Source organism: Quercus robur, chromosome 3 (genome assembly GCF_932294415.1).
Source record: "Quercus robur chromosome 3, dhQueRobu3.1, whole genome shotgun sequence".
Lineage (NCBI taxonomy): Eukaryota > Viridiplantae > Streptophyta > Magnoliopsida > Fagales > Fagaceae > Quercus > Quercus robur.
The window spans coordinates 52,457,671-52,473,327 of record NC_065536.1 but is presented as its reverse complement, the minus strand read 5'-3'; the positions used below and the strand labels follow the sequence as shown (position 1 = coordinate 52,473,327).

Genomic DNA, 15,657 nt, shown 5'->3' with positions numbered 1-15,657 from the left:
AGTAATGGAATGGAGTAAGGGATTGGTCATGACTCATTAGGAATTGTTAAGAACATTCCATTCCCCAGGAAATATTCCTCCCATTTTTTAGAACATTCACTCCTTGATGAAAGGGAGATTTCCCTCTTAAAAAAATATTAATGAAAGGGAGATGAAATACCAATTACATCCCTACTTTGGAAAGGATAAAATAAAAATAAAAAAATGAATGCAATTAATATATATAAATTTTTATTGATAAATATTTCTTTCCTACCCCATCTTTTATAAACATCAAAACACATTAGAGAAAATACATTAGGTTATATTCCATTCAATTCAATTCTTTTATGAGTTATTCATTTTATTCCTTTCCATTTTTTTAAGAGTGAAATTGGTTTGGGGTATTACAAATTTTACTATATAACCTTTATAAATTAATGTGATACACTAATAAGAAAAAATAAAAAGTGATTCTAACATTCATATATAATTATATATGTTGTTGACATCTATCAATCAAATTCATTATTATATCAGTTTGTAAAGATTATGTAGAAAATTTGTAGTATTTTTAGCATTTTCATTCTTTTAAAAACTTACAAACATAAAGGGACTTAAAATTCCAATACCGTCTACATCAAAAACCAAACAGTTCCTTGATGAAAAAGAATGATCATCATGAAGTGGATTCCACAAATTTAAATATTTCATATCTATAATAAAAATAAAACATAATTTTGTGCATTTCTAAATATGAAAAAAAGTTTACCTTCAAATCATTTTGGAGGAAAATTCTTTCAATTCACTACATGGTGATTAATAGAACCATTATTCATTGTCTACTATTTAACACATAACCTATTAATGATTCATGTGACTTGTTTAAAGAATATGCATAGATAGTTTTATGGATTGCCAAATAATGTGTTGAAAAAGATTCTCCAAACTAATTTAGAGGAAAACGTTGTCATTTAAATTTAAGGTGTTCACGGGGTAAATTGAGTGATCTTAATTTAGTTTGAATGAATAAAAGTTTCATTTTAGGGAAAATGGTAGGAGATAGAATTCCACGACCGACTGCATAGATTTAATGATCCTTAAAAAATTGCTCTATTCCAATTTGAAGGAATTGAACCTAAAAAAAAAGAAAAAAGTTCCAACTTCAAGAATAAAAATGTGATATATTGTTTCCTAGTAGTAAAGTTAGGGCGAGTTCTGTAATAATAGCCTTAATATTGTTGCATTAACCACCCGCCTTCTAGACTAAGATGGTTCTACAAGAATTTACAGCACAAGTGGGTGACAAAGTCATGTATACCACACCACATATTTACACCAAACTAGACAGGGATACACCATTGACCAGTTTTGAAGAACATTTTTTTTTTTTTTTTTTAATTTTTTATTATTATTATTATTTTTTCCCTAACAACTGAAAATGAGGCAGATTGTAATTGTCTTATAACTTCTCTGATGATTTTGAGGTGTATCGCCACAAAATCCCTCCAACCAGATTGTTTATCGCGTGAGAAGCCATTGGCACAATAAGGCTAGAAGACATAATTGTGGCATAACCATACACAAGCCCAACAAAAGTTGCCCTGAAACATGTCAAACACCAAAATCCTGATTAATTGGAGCCCACAGTGCCTGAATAGTTTGAAGATTATTCCATAGGACATCAAACAATACAATCCAAACTTCTTCTGATTTTTTTATTTATAATTTATAATTTTATTTTTATAAATAATTCGACAACAATGGGGAGGGAGGATTTGAACACTAGGTCTCCTAATATGAATTCTATTTGCAAAACACTAACTATAAAATATAATCCATGGCTGGATGTCCAAAGGCTGTTAGAGCTGTTCACTTATAAGATGATGGATAACTACTCAATGTTTAATTTCTGCCTTAAATGGACCAGTGAAGGCATCACATTTGCTTTGAAAGTTAGAGCTATCAGAGAATGGAAAGTAGAAGATGCAGCAAGAAGGGCATACTAAATATTAGTAGGGACTAAATGAAGAGGATATATGCCTACTCTTAATTTAAATAAGGTAAAGTAGAGAGTCAATGCAATTGATTCATAAATTAATTTGGAGAAAATGAAATCTTTATCATGTCAAGAAGATGAATACCAGAGAGCAAAGGAATACTTTCGGCCACTGCCGACGTGTAGAACACCAAAAATAGCGGCAACCAAAAAGACACTCTTCCAATTGAATCCAAAAAGTGGTAGCAATGCACCACGGAAAAGCAATTCCTAGTCAACCATGAACCAGCATATGTAACAATGCACTCTTAATAGAACTATAATTAAAAACAAAAACACACACACACACACAAATGATAAAAACATTTTTCTTTGCTTATTACCTCACTAATACCAGGCAGGAATGCAACAATTATGTAATCCAAAATCTGAAGTGAAGCAAGGACCTGCATCAAATATAGGATGTTGTTGGAATTCGTCAAAGCAGCTAAGGATTGGTACAATATCAACTCAACTGGAGCAGTGACTTCTTTTTCTTTTTTTGGGGGAGATAAGGGTTTTGTTGGGGGGGGGGGGGGGGGGGGGAGAGGGTGGGGGGGGTGTACTTTTCTCAACCATCCAATATATAATTCTAGCTATGCTGACAGTTGTAGAGATGTTAATTCATTACAAAAATTAAATGATATGTACGAGTCCCTCTAGAGACAGTTAGGAAAATCAGTACAGCTACCTGCTGATTGGCTGCTTCACTAGACTCAGCAAAATCTGGCCATGTCTTCAGTAGTAGATATCGGCTTGATGATATCAATACAACTATTCCTGTAATCAACTCAAGATGCCACATCTCAAAACCAACTGTACATGGGGAAAACATGACACTCTTTTAAGTAATGAAATGCCCAATTCCAGTCTACAACATAAGAGGCAAAAAGGTTGTATAAAAATAAAATATAGAATATTGGAAAGATGATTCCATATTAGAATGACATTCTCCACATTATATAATTATCAGGAAAATTATTTTAATAAAGCATCAGCATATTCTATATTTCAATAGATTTCTAATCCTTTTTGCAGATTTGAAAAATGAGCAAATTTTGATTATTCTAGTAACATCTTTTTTGAAAATCAAAACCCAAAATTATATTTCATATCCACGAGAAAGTACAATTGAGCTTTCAAAATCTAGAAAAACAAAACCAATAATTTGATTTGCATTTGGTGTCTGCTATTCCACTGCCATTGGCTGATGGGCTGCTTCCCAGAAATGTTAATCATGTTTTAGCCTTTTAGGACAACTATTCATTTTAGATGATTTTCACTATCCTGTCTGCTCAGTTTTCCAAAAAGTTATTTTCAAAGAAAATGTCTCTTTTGCATTCTGCGGAAAGAAGCAGGATGTTGAATCTGAAAAGGGAGAACAATAAAAAAAGTCAATGAAAATTTTGCAATAAGAAGTGAACACAAAATTTATACATGATACTTCTGCGGAGCAGTCAAGGATTGGCAATCCTTCCACTGATGCAACATGGGATACCTGCAAATAGCAATTAGAGAACAAAATTAAGATCCAGATGATTGACCAAACATAATGTTGCCCATGAAATTTTTTAATTTTTATTATAGTGAAATTGAGAATTCTCCTTTACTCCAAAGTGACATGTCCTGACTAAAATCAAGAACATTAAGTAACAAAGTTTTATGACTGGTGTTTGGCGTGAACATAAAATATTGATATTAAATAGAAAAAAAGTCCTATGGCACTGATTGCTATTTAACAATATGACAGAACATTACTCGCACGTTATAAGTGGATACAAGGATGCATTGTTTGTCACAAACAAGAGGATAAAGAAAGGGGGAACTGGGTGTAGCGCATTTACATCATCATAAAATAAAATATTCCTAATTCAAACTTCTGAAATTGTCTCACAATTTTGATTCCACTCTTAAGTAGTGATTCAATCTAAACAGAAAAAAAGGAAGAATCCACAAGGTAAAAAAGGAGGAAGCGTTTAATTCAAATAACACAATGAGAAACCAAAACGGAGCGGAAATGACATGAGTATGACTAGGTGGCTTCTTACAATCCCAGAAATATCACTCTTAGGCAAAAATAGAGTAGAATGCCAAGGTAGTGATGCATGAGAGTAAGCATACCTGACGAAGTATTATACCCAAAGCCGCTATTAATCCAGAAGTGATGGTACATGCCTGAAGCACAGTACTCCTGGAAGGCTTTATTGTAGAATTCTGATCAACTGAATTTTCAAAAGAGGAAGCTGAGTTTTCATCTTGAACATAATCATCTTTTGTGGGAGGAATATCTGCTACAATTTCAGGTGGTTGTCTATTTCTTCTCAATTTCTTCACTGAATTCCGGCTTGCAAAAGCCCTTGTATCAAATCTAAAACCCTGCAAAAAGAATTATATTAGTGTGAGATGATAGAAAAACAAAAGTTCTGCAATTTTTCTCAGATTTAACATCAAATTGCTAAAAAGAAGAGAATATTACACTGTGCAATGTAGAAAGTACAACCTGTTCCGCATCATAGAGGTGAATAAACTTCCCGCCTAATCACATTTGGACAGTCATACAAAAATTAAGCATTTAACAAATAACAAGTACATTGTCAATGGAAAATGAAATACTGCAAGACTAAAAATAGAGCTTCTCAGCTAGGAATATGTCAATGCTGTTAGATGGGGCAGCTTGCTATTAAGATTGTAATGTTAGTGTAGAATTTCAAAATAGAATAGCATCTTGAGGTTGCATTGTTATTGTACTTCATAATATAAAGCAACCAAGAAAAAAAAACAGATGAAATTATGAAATATTCCATTATTTGTAGTACAAAGCCTAAACGAGGACTAGTTCTTGTCCCTTCCTCATTTGATTCGATCCCTCTGTGCTATTATAAAGTAATTTCTTCCTAATACACAGTCAAGACTTAAGACCCAAGTCTCAGAAATCCCCTCCCATATTTGCAAGCCTACATAATAACATCCCAGGTCCATATATAGGACCAACAAAATATCACTATCATTGTGCTGCAACCACAACATTTGGGAAATTAAACACCAGCACTAAATAAGGCTTTATAAGGAGCAATGTCTGACCCAACTCTTATATGCATGAACCAAAACGAATGATCAACGCACAACCCCCTATCTGCCTTAATGGAAATGTTTAAGAATAACATACAAATAACTGTTCTTTATATATAAATATATGTGTGTTTGTGAAATATAAACTTAGCAAAACATAAAGAGAGAGAGAAATAAATTAAAGGGGGTTTGAAAAAACTAACCCATGAAGGTAGATGCTCTGTAAGGAAAGAGGGTTGTAGAGAAATTGTTTGTTCTGGTCCACCAACAGTTTATAGTGAGCAAACCCATATATATATAAAAAGATAGCAGCTTCAAAATCCAAATGGGTGCACTTCACTTTGGATGTCTGTTAAATTCCAACTACTACTTCAATTATAAAGAGAAAAGAAATGGGTAAAGAAAGTAAGCTCTATATTTTTTTTGGTAAAGCAACTGGAATTCAGAGAAAACCAAACCTTATTTGAGTTTTGCTGGGAAAAGCAGAAGAAAGATGTTCAAATTCTCTGAGGCTGAGAAAGTAAGAACTGAGAACATTGAACTACTGAGAGTTCAACTCTTCCCAACCGTTTGTTTACTCTCTGTCTAAATTTTCAGCTATCGCCACGTGGCCATTTGGGGGATAGTTTTGGAAATTCAGAATATTCAAGGACCAAACGAGGAGAAAGCTTCTCTCAATCTCAATCCTCTATTTTTTTAATTAAAAAAAAATTAAATGGTTATTTTTGAATAATCCTCGTCCACTCCATACGTTTCAAGGGAAAAAGGAAAAAAGAAAAAAAAGTAGATATGACTAATACGTATTAAATCCAATTTTATTTATATAAAAAAAAAACCCTTAAGAAGAAATTAACTCCTGTAATATAAATAGATATTTAATTTTGTAGGTTTTTTTTTTTTTTTTTGGTTTACAATTCTTGAATTAATAACTTAGTACAAGTTAATATTTGTATTCAGAATTTAGTCCAGATAGGCAAAATTGAGATTCAAATATCTCTCGGTGCTTATTGGAATTAAATTGGATAACTATGAGTTTTAATTTGCTCAACAATAAGTTGTAGATAATTAAAATATTTCAGAAATAATTTCCGATTTCAATGAAGATCATTCTCAGTCTCAGCACCAATCCTCAAAGTCCGCATAGTTAACACAGAGATACTAGAAGTCTAGAACAAATGGTGTGTCACCACTTACATTTCATGTTTATCTACCAAACTTGAAACTATAGCTCAAAATTCCAACAGGACAAAAGACTTATTAAGTAACTAAAGTGATACATCTCTCTAAAAGCAGAGAGGCATGTATTCCCTGAACCCCTAAAAAAATATGATTTCAGAGAATCAATATGGTGATATGTAAAATATGAACATGTTAACCACCGTGACCATAAAAGAATGGGAAAAAAAATAGAAATGTTATTTATCTATGATACAACTTGCAGACTAAGAATATTGTTGCGGTATGATCCAGAGAACAGATGATCAAAGAATTCGTCACAAAATCGTTGCCAACAGCCATATATGCAATAAGAGTGAATAGGCAATAAGGCCTAGCCTTGCTTGGGGACGACTCATCAAAAGTCGACCACCGGATACCCTGCATGTACAGATTAAAAAGAAACTTAGTATCGAGTCTGTATATAGAACATAATCCAACTCAGTTATGACTTTATTCGCCAGTTAGTAGATTAGGTTCCAAATTTCAATACAGTAATTGAAACATAAACTAAAGCAGATGATATGGCATGTTACCAGATTCCATCAACTCGATCTGCAATCAACTTTCCTTGTTTTGGAATGAGACCTGACGTGTTCAGAGACTTGAATACATGACCTGGATAAGAGAAAAAAACATACGTCAATTACCTGAGCTTTCTAAACTGAATATTTGGATGAAGATGAGATAGAATGCAAACCTTTGTCCTCATCACTTCCCTCATTGTTGATCAAACGTTCAGATTCCACATCAACATTGATTGCGAGATGCTCAGCCGAACCCTTTCGCACAGTTCTTGCAACAGTGGCTGGCGGGACAGGAGATTTTGTAGTCTGCCCAAGTGAGCCCTGCATATGGCAAGAAATGCTTTATACACGCATCTTCTCTATTATTTGGAGAGGACAATTTTGAGTCACCTAACAGCAAGTCTACCCAAATTGTGTTACATATCATTACTCCTTTGCCTGAACTACATCTTTCTTTTTTCAATATCCAACTTAAGTTTTGAAATTCATTAGGGAAGAGAGAACAAGAAAAAGGATTGAAGAAAGCTTTAACTTTTCCAATGGAAAGTTTTAACAATTAGGTTGGCCACATAGATCACCAAAAAACGACACTCTATAGGCAGTACAGATATATATATAGAATATATTAATTAATCTAATTTGTCTTACTGGAACATCTGCAAGACCTGAACCTAAGGTCTTTTGAGATCCAAAAACCAACACAGTTTGCTTAATATTTATCCGTGAAAACTTTGTTCAGAGAAACAAAAATTGTCTTACTGGAACATCTGCAAGACCTGAACCTAAGGTCTTTTGAGATCCAAAAACCAACACAGTTTGCTTAATATTTATCCGTGAAAACTTTGTTCAGAGAAACAAAAAAATCATGCATGAAGAAAATTATATTAAAAAATCATGTAATTCAATAATTACCGCATCTTCAATTTCAGATATCTCGGACCCTGTAGGCAATGAGGGAGCTTCAAAGATGCTCCTTTCCTGAACAATCTCTGTCTGAGCACTCCTATCTTGAAGTGAGTCTTCAAGAACTTTAACTTTGATTGACAATTCATCCACAACCTTTTGGCTTGCAGACAACTTTGTGCCAAGCTCCTGAGCTTTTGATTTTGAATTTTCCAATTCCAAAGGCATGGTCACAACCTGCTTTTCTAATACTGACAGAAGTCCCTTGACACCAGCAGATTTTTGGTCAAACAATTCACCTCCTAAAATACCTATAATTTTCTCCAAACCAAAAGTGAGCTCAGACAGTTCATCCTTCACTTTTTCGGAATCTTGTCTGTCCCTGACAAGTTCCTCAACTTCCTCCTTCAGATGCTCAATTTCCAGAATCTGTGTTGTAATTGTTGATTGCAGCTCTTCTTTGTCATGAGACAATAACCTCACTTGCTGCTGCAACTCAGTAACAGTATCAATAATGTAAAAGAGCTTCTTTACATGAGCAGAATTATGGGGCACCAGGTCTCCAACTTCTGACTCTGCCATAGGGATTTCAATCCCTCCAACTTTGTCAAGGAGTGTTTTCACTTGGGATGCTGACAGAAGGGAGTCTTCTGCCTCTGAAACAACAAATATGAACAAAGAAGTCAGAAGAAAAATGAAAAAATAATAACAACCAAAATAGATTTGTGCAGCAAGATCCCATCAAAGATGTTTACCTTTTTCTTTCATTAACAAAGTATTGGACAGCGAGGAAATTTCTGCCTCTCTTTCCTTTAACTTTTCCTCTTTGGAATGAGAATCATTTAGTTTAAGCCTCAGCTCACTGCATGAAGTTTGCAATTCTTCTACCTCACTCTCTAGCTTGGAAACTCTATCTTGGTTTAGATCCCTTTCTTCAATAGCATTTTCAAGACTTATTCTACTTTGTTTCAATTTATTTTGCAATTCTTCAACTGTAGCGGCTGCCACATTACTTGTGCTATCAAACTGTTTAACCAGAGATTGAAATTTTCTAGTTGCCAATAACAACTTATTTGCAGCATCAACATGTTTGTTGCCATCAAGCCTTTGTTGCTGCTCAACTGTGGCATCTCCATCAGTCTCTCTCATTTCTAAAGACAAAGTATGGTTCAACTTCTCAAGCTCAGGAACAGAGATAAGTTCCAATAGATTGTTCTTCACTTCAATCTGCAGTTCTCTCGTAGCATCAGCACAAGCAGACAACAAAGTCGCAACATCATTTTCTAACATGGCTATAGTGGTCTCCTGTTCCTGTTGAATCATTTCCAGATTCTTTGATTTTTGTTTCAAAGATTCAATGTGATCAAGTACAAATACTACACCATCCTGTGTTTCCTGTAATTTTCTCAACAAACCTGCGATACACTCATCTATAAAAGATGAAAAACCTTCGACTTTATCATAAATAATTTTGTTTCTCGACTGGAACCCTTCCACAGTCTTTCTAAATTGTGAAGAAATATTGTCACCATCTGCAGCACTCACCCAGCTGTTATCAATTTCAACATCAACAATATTGTTGAGGCTATCTGAGAAAGAGTTCATAACATTTAAATCATCCTGGAATAAATAAAACAAGCCAATTAGAGAAAAGATGGAAAAGATTAGATAGGAGAAAGAGAAAAGCTTTAGATTCATTCTGCATTCTTAAATAGAAAAAGAGAGCATGTTAGCAAGAGAGATCCACAACCACTAATAAAGAACCAAAAAATTGGCAACTGTCGTCTGTTTTTTAAAGCAAACAAGTGATCCACTTGAGCATACATATTCCAAACCAGTGGTATATTCTTTTCCATTGATAATTCTAATTATAATTGAAAATGCCTTGTCAATACTCAATGCTAACAATTCTGATTTAAAGACCCAGACAGATTGGCTAATTGAAGTTGATGCACTCATAACGATTATATAGGTGAAGGTAATTACTAGTCACAGAATCAAGTACAAAAAGGCAAAATCTAAATACACACATATGGAGATCTACCAAAATAACATGCACAGACCCCCCCACAACCCCCCCCCCCCCCCCCCCCCCCCCCAAAAAAAAAAAAAAATCACTCAACAAGAAAAATTTTGATGTATACACACACATGCTCGTATAAGGTTACCTCCATGACATGGTGACTTTGCAGCTTTTCTAAATCCACTTCTACAAAATGGGTCTTTATGTTTTTAAGAATGAGATCCATTTTTCTCAAGCTCTCGAATTTCTTCTCAAAGCATTCTTTTACCCTTGATAACAGAGTCTCATCTTTCATAATCACTTGAAGATCATTAAGGTGTCCAGCAAGCTCTATAGATTTGCTTTCAAAACTGCCACTGGTTCCAGCCAACTCTTCCATGCATGCATTTAACTTGGAATTAAGTGACAATAGTTCCTCTTCTGCATTTTTCTTTTCACCTTGAAGTACAGAAATATCATCTTCTGCCCTCAACAGCGCATCTTCCAGCGATTTTATTGTTGCATATGAATCTGCCAGCTTGTTAGCTTGGGACCCCGCTTCCTCTTGCAGCTTTTTTAGCTCATTCTCCAAATTAGTTCTACCAACTTGTGCATCATTATTTTGCTCAGTCAGCAAAGCAACATTAGTCTCTACCTGAGACAGTGAATCTTCAAGTGACTTTATAGTTTTGAAGGCCTCCGTTAGTTTGCTGGTCTGAATAGCAACCTCTTCTTTCACTTTCTCCAGTTCCATCTCTGCAGCAGTTTTACTTACTTGAGCCTCTTCTTTCTCTCTGAACAGCACAGATATATTATTTTCTGCCAGTGATAAGGCCTCTTCAAGTGACTTCCTAGTTGCAAAAGCCTCGACAAACTTGCTGGTCTGGGAACAAGCTTCTTCTACTGCTTTCTGTAACTCTTGTTCAATATTTGTCTTTCCAACTTCTAATTCCCTCTTTTCTTCAGCTAGTTGAGTAACATTGTTCTCCACAACTGACAATGCGTCTTCCAGTGATTTCACAGTTGCTTGGGCTTCTGCTAACTCACTAACCAAGGTATTCGCATCCTCTTTCACCTTACCCAACTCCTGCTCTACATGCGTCTTAGCTTCCAGGCATTCATTAATGTACCCAGAAAGCCAATTCACCTTTCCTACGGGCTCATCAAAAACTGTATCAACAGGAAGAACGATGCCATCAATAGATTCAACCACTTTCTGTAAAATTTTATTGCTCTCCAATAAGAATTGCTCAAGTTGATCACGTTGATCTTTCATCGCAGCAAGATCAGCCTCCAACTTTGGGATGTGCTCTACGTCAGTAGACAATGTTTTAATCTGATCTCTGCAGTCAATGACTGCAGATTCTTGCTGCTGTAACTCGAGCTTCAACTTCTGAATTTCTGAGTTCTTTTCATCCAGAAGCTTTTTCAAGTTCTCCCGATCTTGAACCAATCCCTTGCCTTTCTTAACTGCCATGGATAACTTCTCCCTCACCAATGCAGACTTCTCTTCCGATCTTTCAAGATCCTTCTGTAGAGAGCTCTTTTCCTCTTTCAGTGCTACAAGTTCTTCAGAAACCAACTTTAACTCATTCGACACTTTTTCCACCAAAGTAGACTTCTCTTCCAATCTTTCAAGATCCTTCTGTAGAGAGCTCTTTTCCTCTTTCAGCGCTACAAGTTCTTCAGATACCAACTTTAACTCATTTGAAAATTTATCCACCAAAGTGGACTTCTCCTCTGATCTTTCAAGATCCTTCCATAAAGAGCTCTTTTCCTCTTTCAATTCTACAAGTTCTTCAGATACCAACTTTAACTCATTTGACAGTTTTTCCACCAAAGCAGACTTCTCTTCCGATCTTTCAAGATCCTTCTGTAGAGAGCTCTTTTCCTCTTTCAGCACTACAAGTTCTTCAGATACCAATTTTAACTCATTCGACAGTTTTTCCACTGAAGTGGACTTCTCTTCTGATCTTTCAAGATCATTCTGAAGTGAGCTCTTTTCCTCTTTCAGTGCTACAAGTTCTTCATATACCAATTTTAACTCATTCGACAGTTTTTCCACCAAAGCAGACTTCTCTTCCGATCTTTCTAGATCATTATGAAGTGAACTCTTTTCCTCTTTCAGTGCTACAAGTTCTTCAGATAACAACTTTAACTCATTCGACAGTTTTTCCACCAAAGCAGACTTCTCTTCCAATCTTTCAAGATCCCTTTGTAGAGAGCTATTTTCCTCTTTCAGCGCTACAAGTTCTTCAGATACCAATTTTAACTCATTCGACAGTTTTTCCACCAAAGCAGACTTCTCTTCCAATCTTTCAAGATCCCTTTGTAGAGAGCTATTTTCCTCTTTCAGCACTACAAGTTCTTCAGATACCAATTTTAACTCATTCGACAGTTTTTCCACCAAAGTGGACTTCTCTTCTGATCTTTCAACATCATTCTGTAGAGAGCTCTTTTCCTCTTTCAGCGCTACAAGTTCTTCAGATACCAACTTTAACTCACTCGACAGTTTTTCCACCAAAGCAGACTCCCCTTCCAATCTTTCAAAATCCTTATGTAGAGAGCTCTTTTCCTCTTTCAGCACCACAAGTTCTTCAGATACCAACTTTAACTCATTTGACAATTTATCCATCAAAGTAGACTTCTCTTCTGATCTTTCAAGATCCTTCCATAGAGAGCTCTTTTCCTCTTTCAGTGCTACAAGTTCTTCAGAAACCAACTTTAACTCATTCATCAATTTTTCCTCTGATCTCACCATCATCTCTTCTTCGAGTAATTTCTCACACAGCATCAATTCGTGATCCCTTACATACAAGAGACTTTGTACTCTTTCAAACAATTCTGCATTAACATAGGAAGAATCCAAAATGGCACTGCTCTGTTCTTTTATCTTCTCAAAACATCTGTGAACAAGACTGGAATTGTCAGAGAAAGTCTGATAGACCCCTTCTTCCTTTTCCATTTCAGTTCCAGAAACCTCAATCAACATTTTCACTATCTGATCCCTCTCCACTGAAACTTGATGCTCTTTTTCAACAATCTCTTTGTATTTTCCCATCAGGTTGGCCAACTCTGTTTGAAAATAATCCTTTTCCTGTAGTTCTGCTGAAAGAGAAGCACTTAAGTGGTCCTTCTCCAGTGTAACTTGACATTCTTTTACAACAATCTCTTCATATTTGCTCATCAGCTCAGCCAACTCTGTTTGAAGATAATCCTTTTCCTGTAATGCTGTTGAAAGTGAAGCACTTAAGTGATCCTTCTCCAATGTAACCTGAAGTTCTTTTTCAACAATTTCTTCATATTTCCTCATCAGATCAGCCAACTCTGTTTCAAAATAATCCTTTTCCTGTAATGCTGTTGAAAGTGAAGCACTTAAGCGGTCAATCTCATTAAGGCCAGCTTCCCTTGTTTTAGCAATTTCATCCTGCAAACTATTTACATCATCTTTAGCCCGGTAAAATGACTCCCTCAGCCAACCCACTCGAGCTTCCAAGTCAGATGATGAAACTGTCTCTGGTAGATCAAATGAGGAAAAAGCATCTTTCAATTTTTGAGACTCCAGTGAAACAACCTTTAGAATATTTCTCTCATCCACAAGCCATCTAAATCTCTCTCTAATATCCATTGAAAGAAGTTCCTCAGGTACACCAGCCTCAGACATAATTTCTTCAATTTTTTCAAGAACGGAAGTCCTTTCTGATAGTGTTTCCTGCAGAGATGCAATCAAATTTTCACTTTTGACCAATTCCTCCTTGCTTAGTTCAGCAGACTCCAATGCGCTAGACTTCTCTTGCAATTCAATCAAACATTTCTCAAGCTCACTTGTTTTATCAGCTAGAGAATGCTTCAATGAGTCTCTCTGTTGCACCAATGCCTTTCCCTTTGTCACAGCCATGGTAAGCTTCTCTTTGGTATTAGCACACCTAACCTTCTCCTGCTCAACTTCTATTTTTGTGTTTGCAAGTTCTGCATTCACTTTCTCAACCATTTCTTTATGCCCGTCAAGTTGTTCCACTAATTTCCTATTTTCATCCTCTAGATGTCTGACTTTATCAGTCAAATCCTCCTCCTTTCTTTTCAGCTCAAGTAACTCATCACGTGCAGCAACACAAATTGTCCCATGACCCTCTTGCACCCTGATATCAACCCCAGTCTCGTTCAAACATTGCCTAAGTCGATCAATTTCAGAAAGAATCTGATTGTACTTCTCAATCAACAAAGAGTTGCCTTTCTCAACCTGAATTATTTTCCCACTAATAGAATCCTCCAATGATTCTTCTTGATAACCTACCGATGCTAGAGAAGCTAACATCCTGTTTGCCACATCCTCTACATGCCGATCCTTTTCTAACGATACTTCCAAAGAATTCTGAACCGAACTCATATAAGACGCCGCAGCATCATTCGACACTGATAACTCAGAAACCCGTGCATTGAGATCTCCAATCTCTTGTTCATTCATAAGAACAACACCATGAATTTCTCTCATTGTCGCCTCAGCCTGCAATCGGTCCTCTGAAGCTAATTTCACAAACAGCGAGCATTCCTTTATCATTTCAAGCAAAGGGCTATTATCATTTTCCCCACTCTCATTCTCACCAAGCAACGGCTGCTGATGATTAATCAGAGCCTTAAGCCCGTGACGAAGCTCAGCAACTTCCCTAGCAAACGCCTCTCTTTCGTCCTGCACGCCAAAAGTCACAAATCAATACCAAAAGAGAAGTGCTCATCAGTAACAACCCGTCACTTAGAATCTATTGTGAAAACGTTACGGACATATAGCATTTCTGATACCAAATTGATAATCACAAAGAGTAACTAAACAAAACTACCCAACTAAACAACATTTTTCGACCTTGTATTCCTGTGCATTGCTCAGTCGTTGTTGTTCCGGCTGCTCATCCATCACGTAACCATTCAACACCCCATTTTCGATTCCTCGAACCCCATCATCCCCCGATTCTTCCCTCGCTACTGCCACAACTGCTGCTTCCTTCTCAGCACTAGAAACCAACTCTTCCGAGCAGTCAACAAAATCACCCCCCTCTTCCTCCTCCGAAACCCCATTATCATTATCATTATCGTTTTCAGCACGACCCATCACCGACAATAACGCCGGTTCCTGCAATCATTTCTCAACCTCTTCACTAATATGCACAAATTATAAACCATTTCTCACATCAAATCAAAATTACTATACTTTCAACCAATCATAAATTCATTACCTGATTGACTCGGTCATGGTCGTAGTACCCGTTAGCTTCTTCGGGTGCCCGGATTGCACGATCCGGATTTGAGTCAAGAAAGTTGCTGTTCTGAGCTCCAGAAACTTCCAGAACCTGCTCTGAGCTATGATTCTCAGACATTTCAATCGCTCATAATCGAAACCGTTGCCCCTCCAGATCCGTGAGATTCGAAAAACGAAACCTGAGAGAGAGATATATGAATTCAAAATCTAGAATCTGGAAATGAAAAACGAAACGAAACCCTAGAAACGGGAAATTATTATTGTATTTGACCTGTGAATGGAAACGGCGTCGTGTTGTTGCGGTGATCGGACGGTTCACGATGAGCTTTAGATTTGTGATTTGAAGACTCTCTAAAGAATTGTAGTTTAGTTGAATCTGGAAATTGTTGCACGGAGTAATTAGCAAAAACCACCCAGTCAAATTGAAATTTCCCACCCACTTTTAATGTTTACCGAATTTTTTTTTTTAGAAAGCGTTACTGCGGTGTCGTTTTGGCGAGGAAACGCTGCCGACTTTGGTTTTACGTTTCAAAAAGTGGTGCATTGAAATGCATGTTTGGGCGTTTCTATTTTTCTTATAGTGTGGCTCAAACCTAAACTCATTTAATAATGAACAAAGTTTAGTTACAATTATATTCAATAAAATAAATATTACTATATATTTTGAAAATCT

At 36.1% G+C, this 15,657-nt stretch overlaps 2 protein-coding genes across 6 annotated transcripts; both read right to left on the bottom strand.

The window, feature by feature from the left end:
* Nucleotides 1-1,143: 1,143 nt before the first annotated feature.
* LOC126718308 (uncharacterized) lies at nucleotides 1,144-5,707 on the bottom strand. Of its 4 annotated transcripts, none has more exons than XM_050420435.1 (9): nucleotides 5,545-5,707; nucleotides 5,290-5,435; nucleotides 4,494-4,552; nucleotides 4,139-4,393; nucleotides 3,455-3,515; nucleotides 2,709-2,833; nucleotides 2,362-2,424; nucleotides 2,124-2,248; nucleotides 1,144-1,583 (listed from the first exon to the last, which is right to left on the bottom strand). In XM_050420435.1, exons 2-9 carry the CDS (start codon nucleotides 5,375-5,377, stop codon nucleotides 1,442-1,444), a joined length of 918 nt encoding a protein of 305 aa, XP_050276392.1. In that variant the 5' UTR covers nucleotides 5,378-5,435; nucleotides 5,545-5,707; the 3' UTR covers nucleotides 1,144-1,441. The 4 variants fall into 4 exon arrangements, with proteins under 4 accessions (XP_050276392.1, XP_050276393.1, XP_050276394.1 ...); XM_050420436.1 differs by having other exon boundaries at nucleotides 5,290-5,452; nucleotides 5,545-5,697; XM_050420437.1 differs by having other exon boundaries at nucleotides 5,290-5,342; nucleotides 5,545-5,669.
* Nucleotides 5,708-6,253: 546 nt separating this feature from the next.
* Nucleotides 6,254-15,411, bottom strand: LOC126718307 (trans-Golgi network-localized SYP41-interacting protein 1). 2 transcript variants are annotated; one of them, XM_050420432.1, is made up of 9 exons: nucleotides 15,256-15,411; nucleotides 14,962-15,163; nucleotides 14,592-14,858; nucleotides 9,900-14,420; nucleotides 8,487-9,351; nucleotides 7,741-8,387; nucleotides 7,002-7,149; nucleotides 6,838-6,919; nucleotides 6,254-6,682 (listed from the first exon to the last, which is right to left on the bottom strand). In XM_050420432.1, exons 2-9 carry the CDS (start codon nucleotides 15,100-15,102, stop codon nucleotides 6,580-6,582), a joined length of 6,774 nt encoding a protein of 2,257 aa, XP_050276389.1. In that variant the 5' UTR covers nucleotides 15,103-15,163; nucleotides 15,256-15,411; the 3' UTR covers nucleotides 6,254-6,579. The 2 variants fall into 2 exon arrangements, with proteins under 2 accessions (XP_050276389.1, XP_050276390.1); XM_050420433.1 differs by lacking the exon at nucleotides 15,256-15,411 and having other exon boundaries at nucleotides 14,962-15,216.
* Between the last annotated feature and the right edge of the window lie 246 nt (nucleotides 15,412-15,657).

What these genes read in the sequence shown, in the direction of transcription:
- LOC126718307 (XM_050420432.1), bottom strand. Translation starts at nt 15,102, where the DNA reads ATGTCTGAGAATCATAGCTCAGAGCAGGTTCTGGAAGTTTCTGGAGCT. An exon ending in ACCATGACCGAGTCAATCAG is followed by an intron (nt 14,859 to 14,961) that starts GTAATGAATTTA and finishes AAATGATTGCAG; the next exon opens with GAACCGGCGTTATTGTCGGT. An exon ending in GGGAAGTGATGAGGACAAAG is followed by an intron (nt 6,920 to 7,001) that starts GTTTGCATTCTA and finishes TCTCTTATCCAG; the next exon opens with GTCATGTATTCAAGTCTCTG.
- LOC126718308 (XM_050420435.1), bottom strand. Translation starts at nt 5,377, where the DNA reads ATGGGTTTGCTCACTATAAACTGTTGGTGGACCAGAACAAACAATTTC. An exon ending in CAGAGCATCTACCTTCATGG is followed by an intron (nt 4,553 to 5,289) that starts GTTAGTTTTTTC and finishes AAATGTGATTAG; the next exon opens with GCGGGAAGTTTATTCACCTC. An exon ending in GTGAAGCAGCCAATCAGCAG is followed by an intron (nt 2,425 to 2,708) that starts GTAGCTGTACTG and finishes TATTTGATGCAG; the next exon opens with GTCCTTGCTTCACTTCAGAT.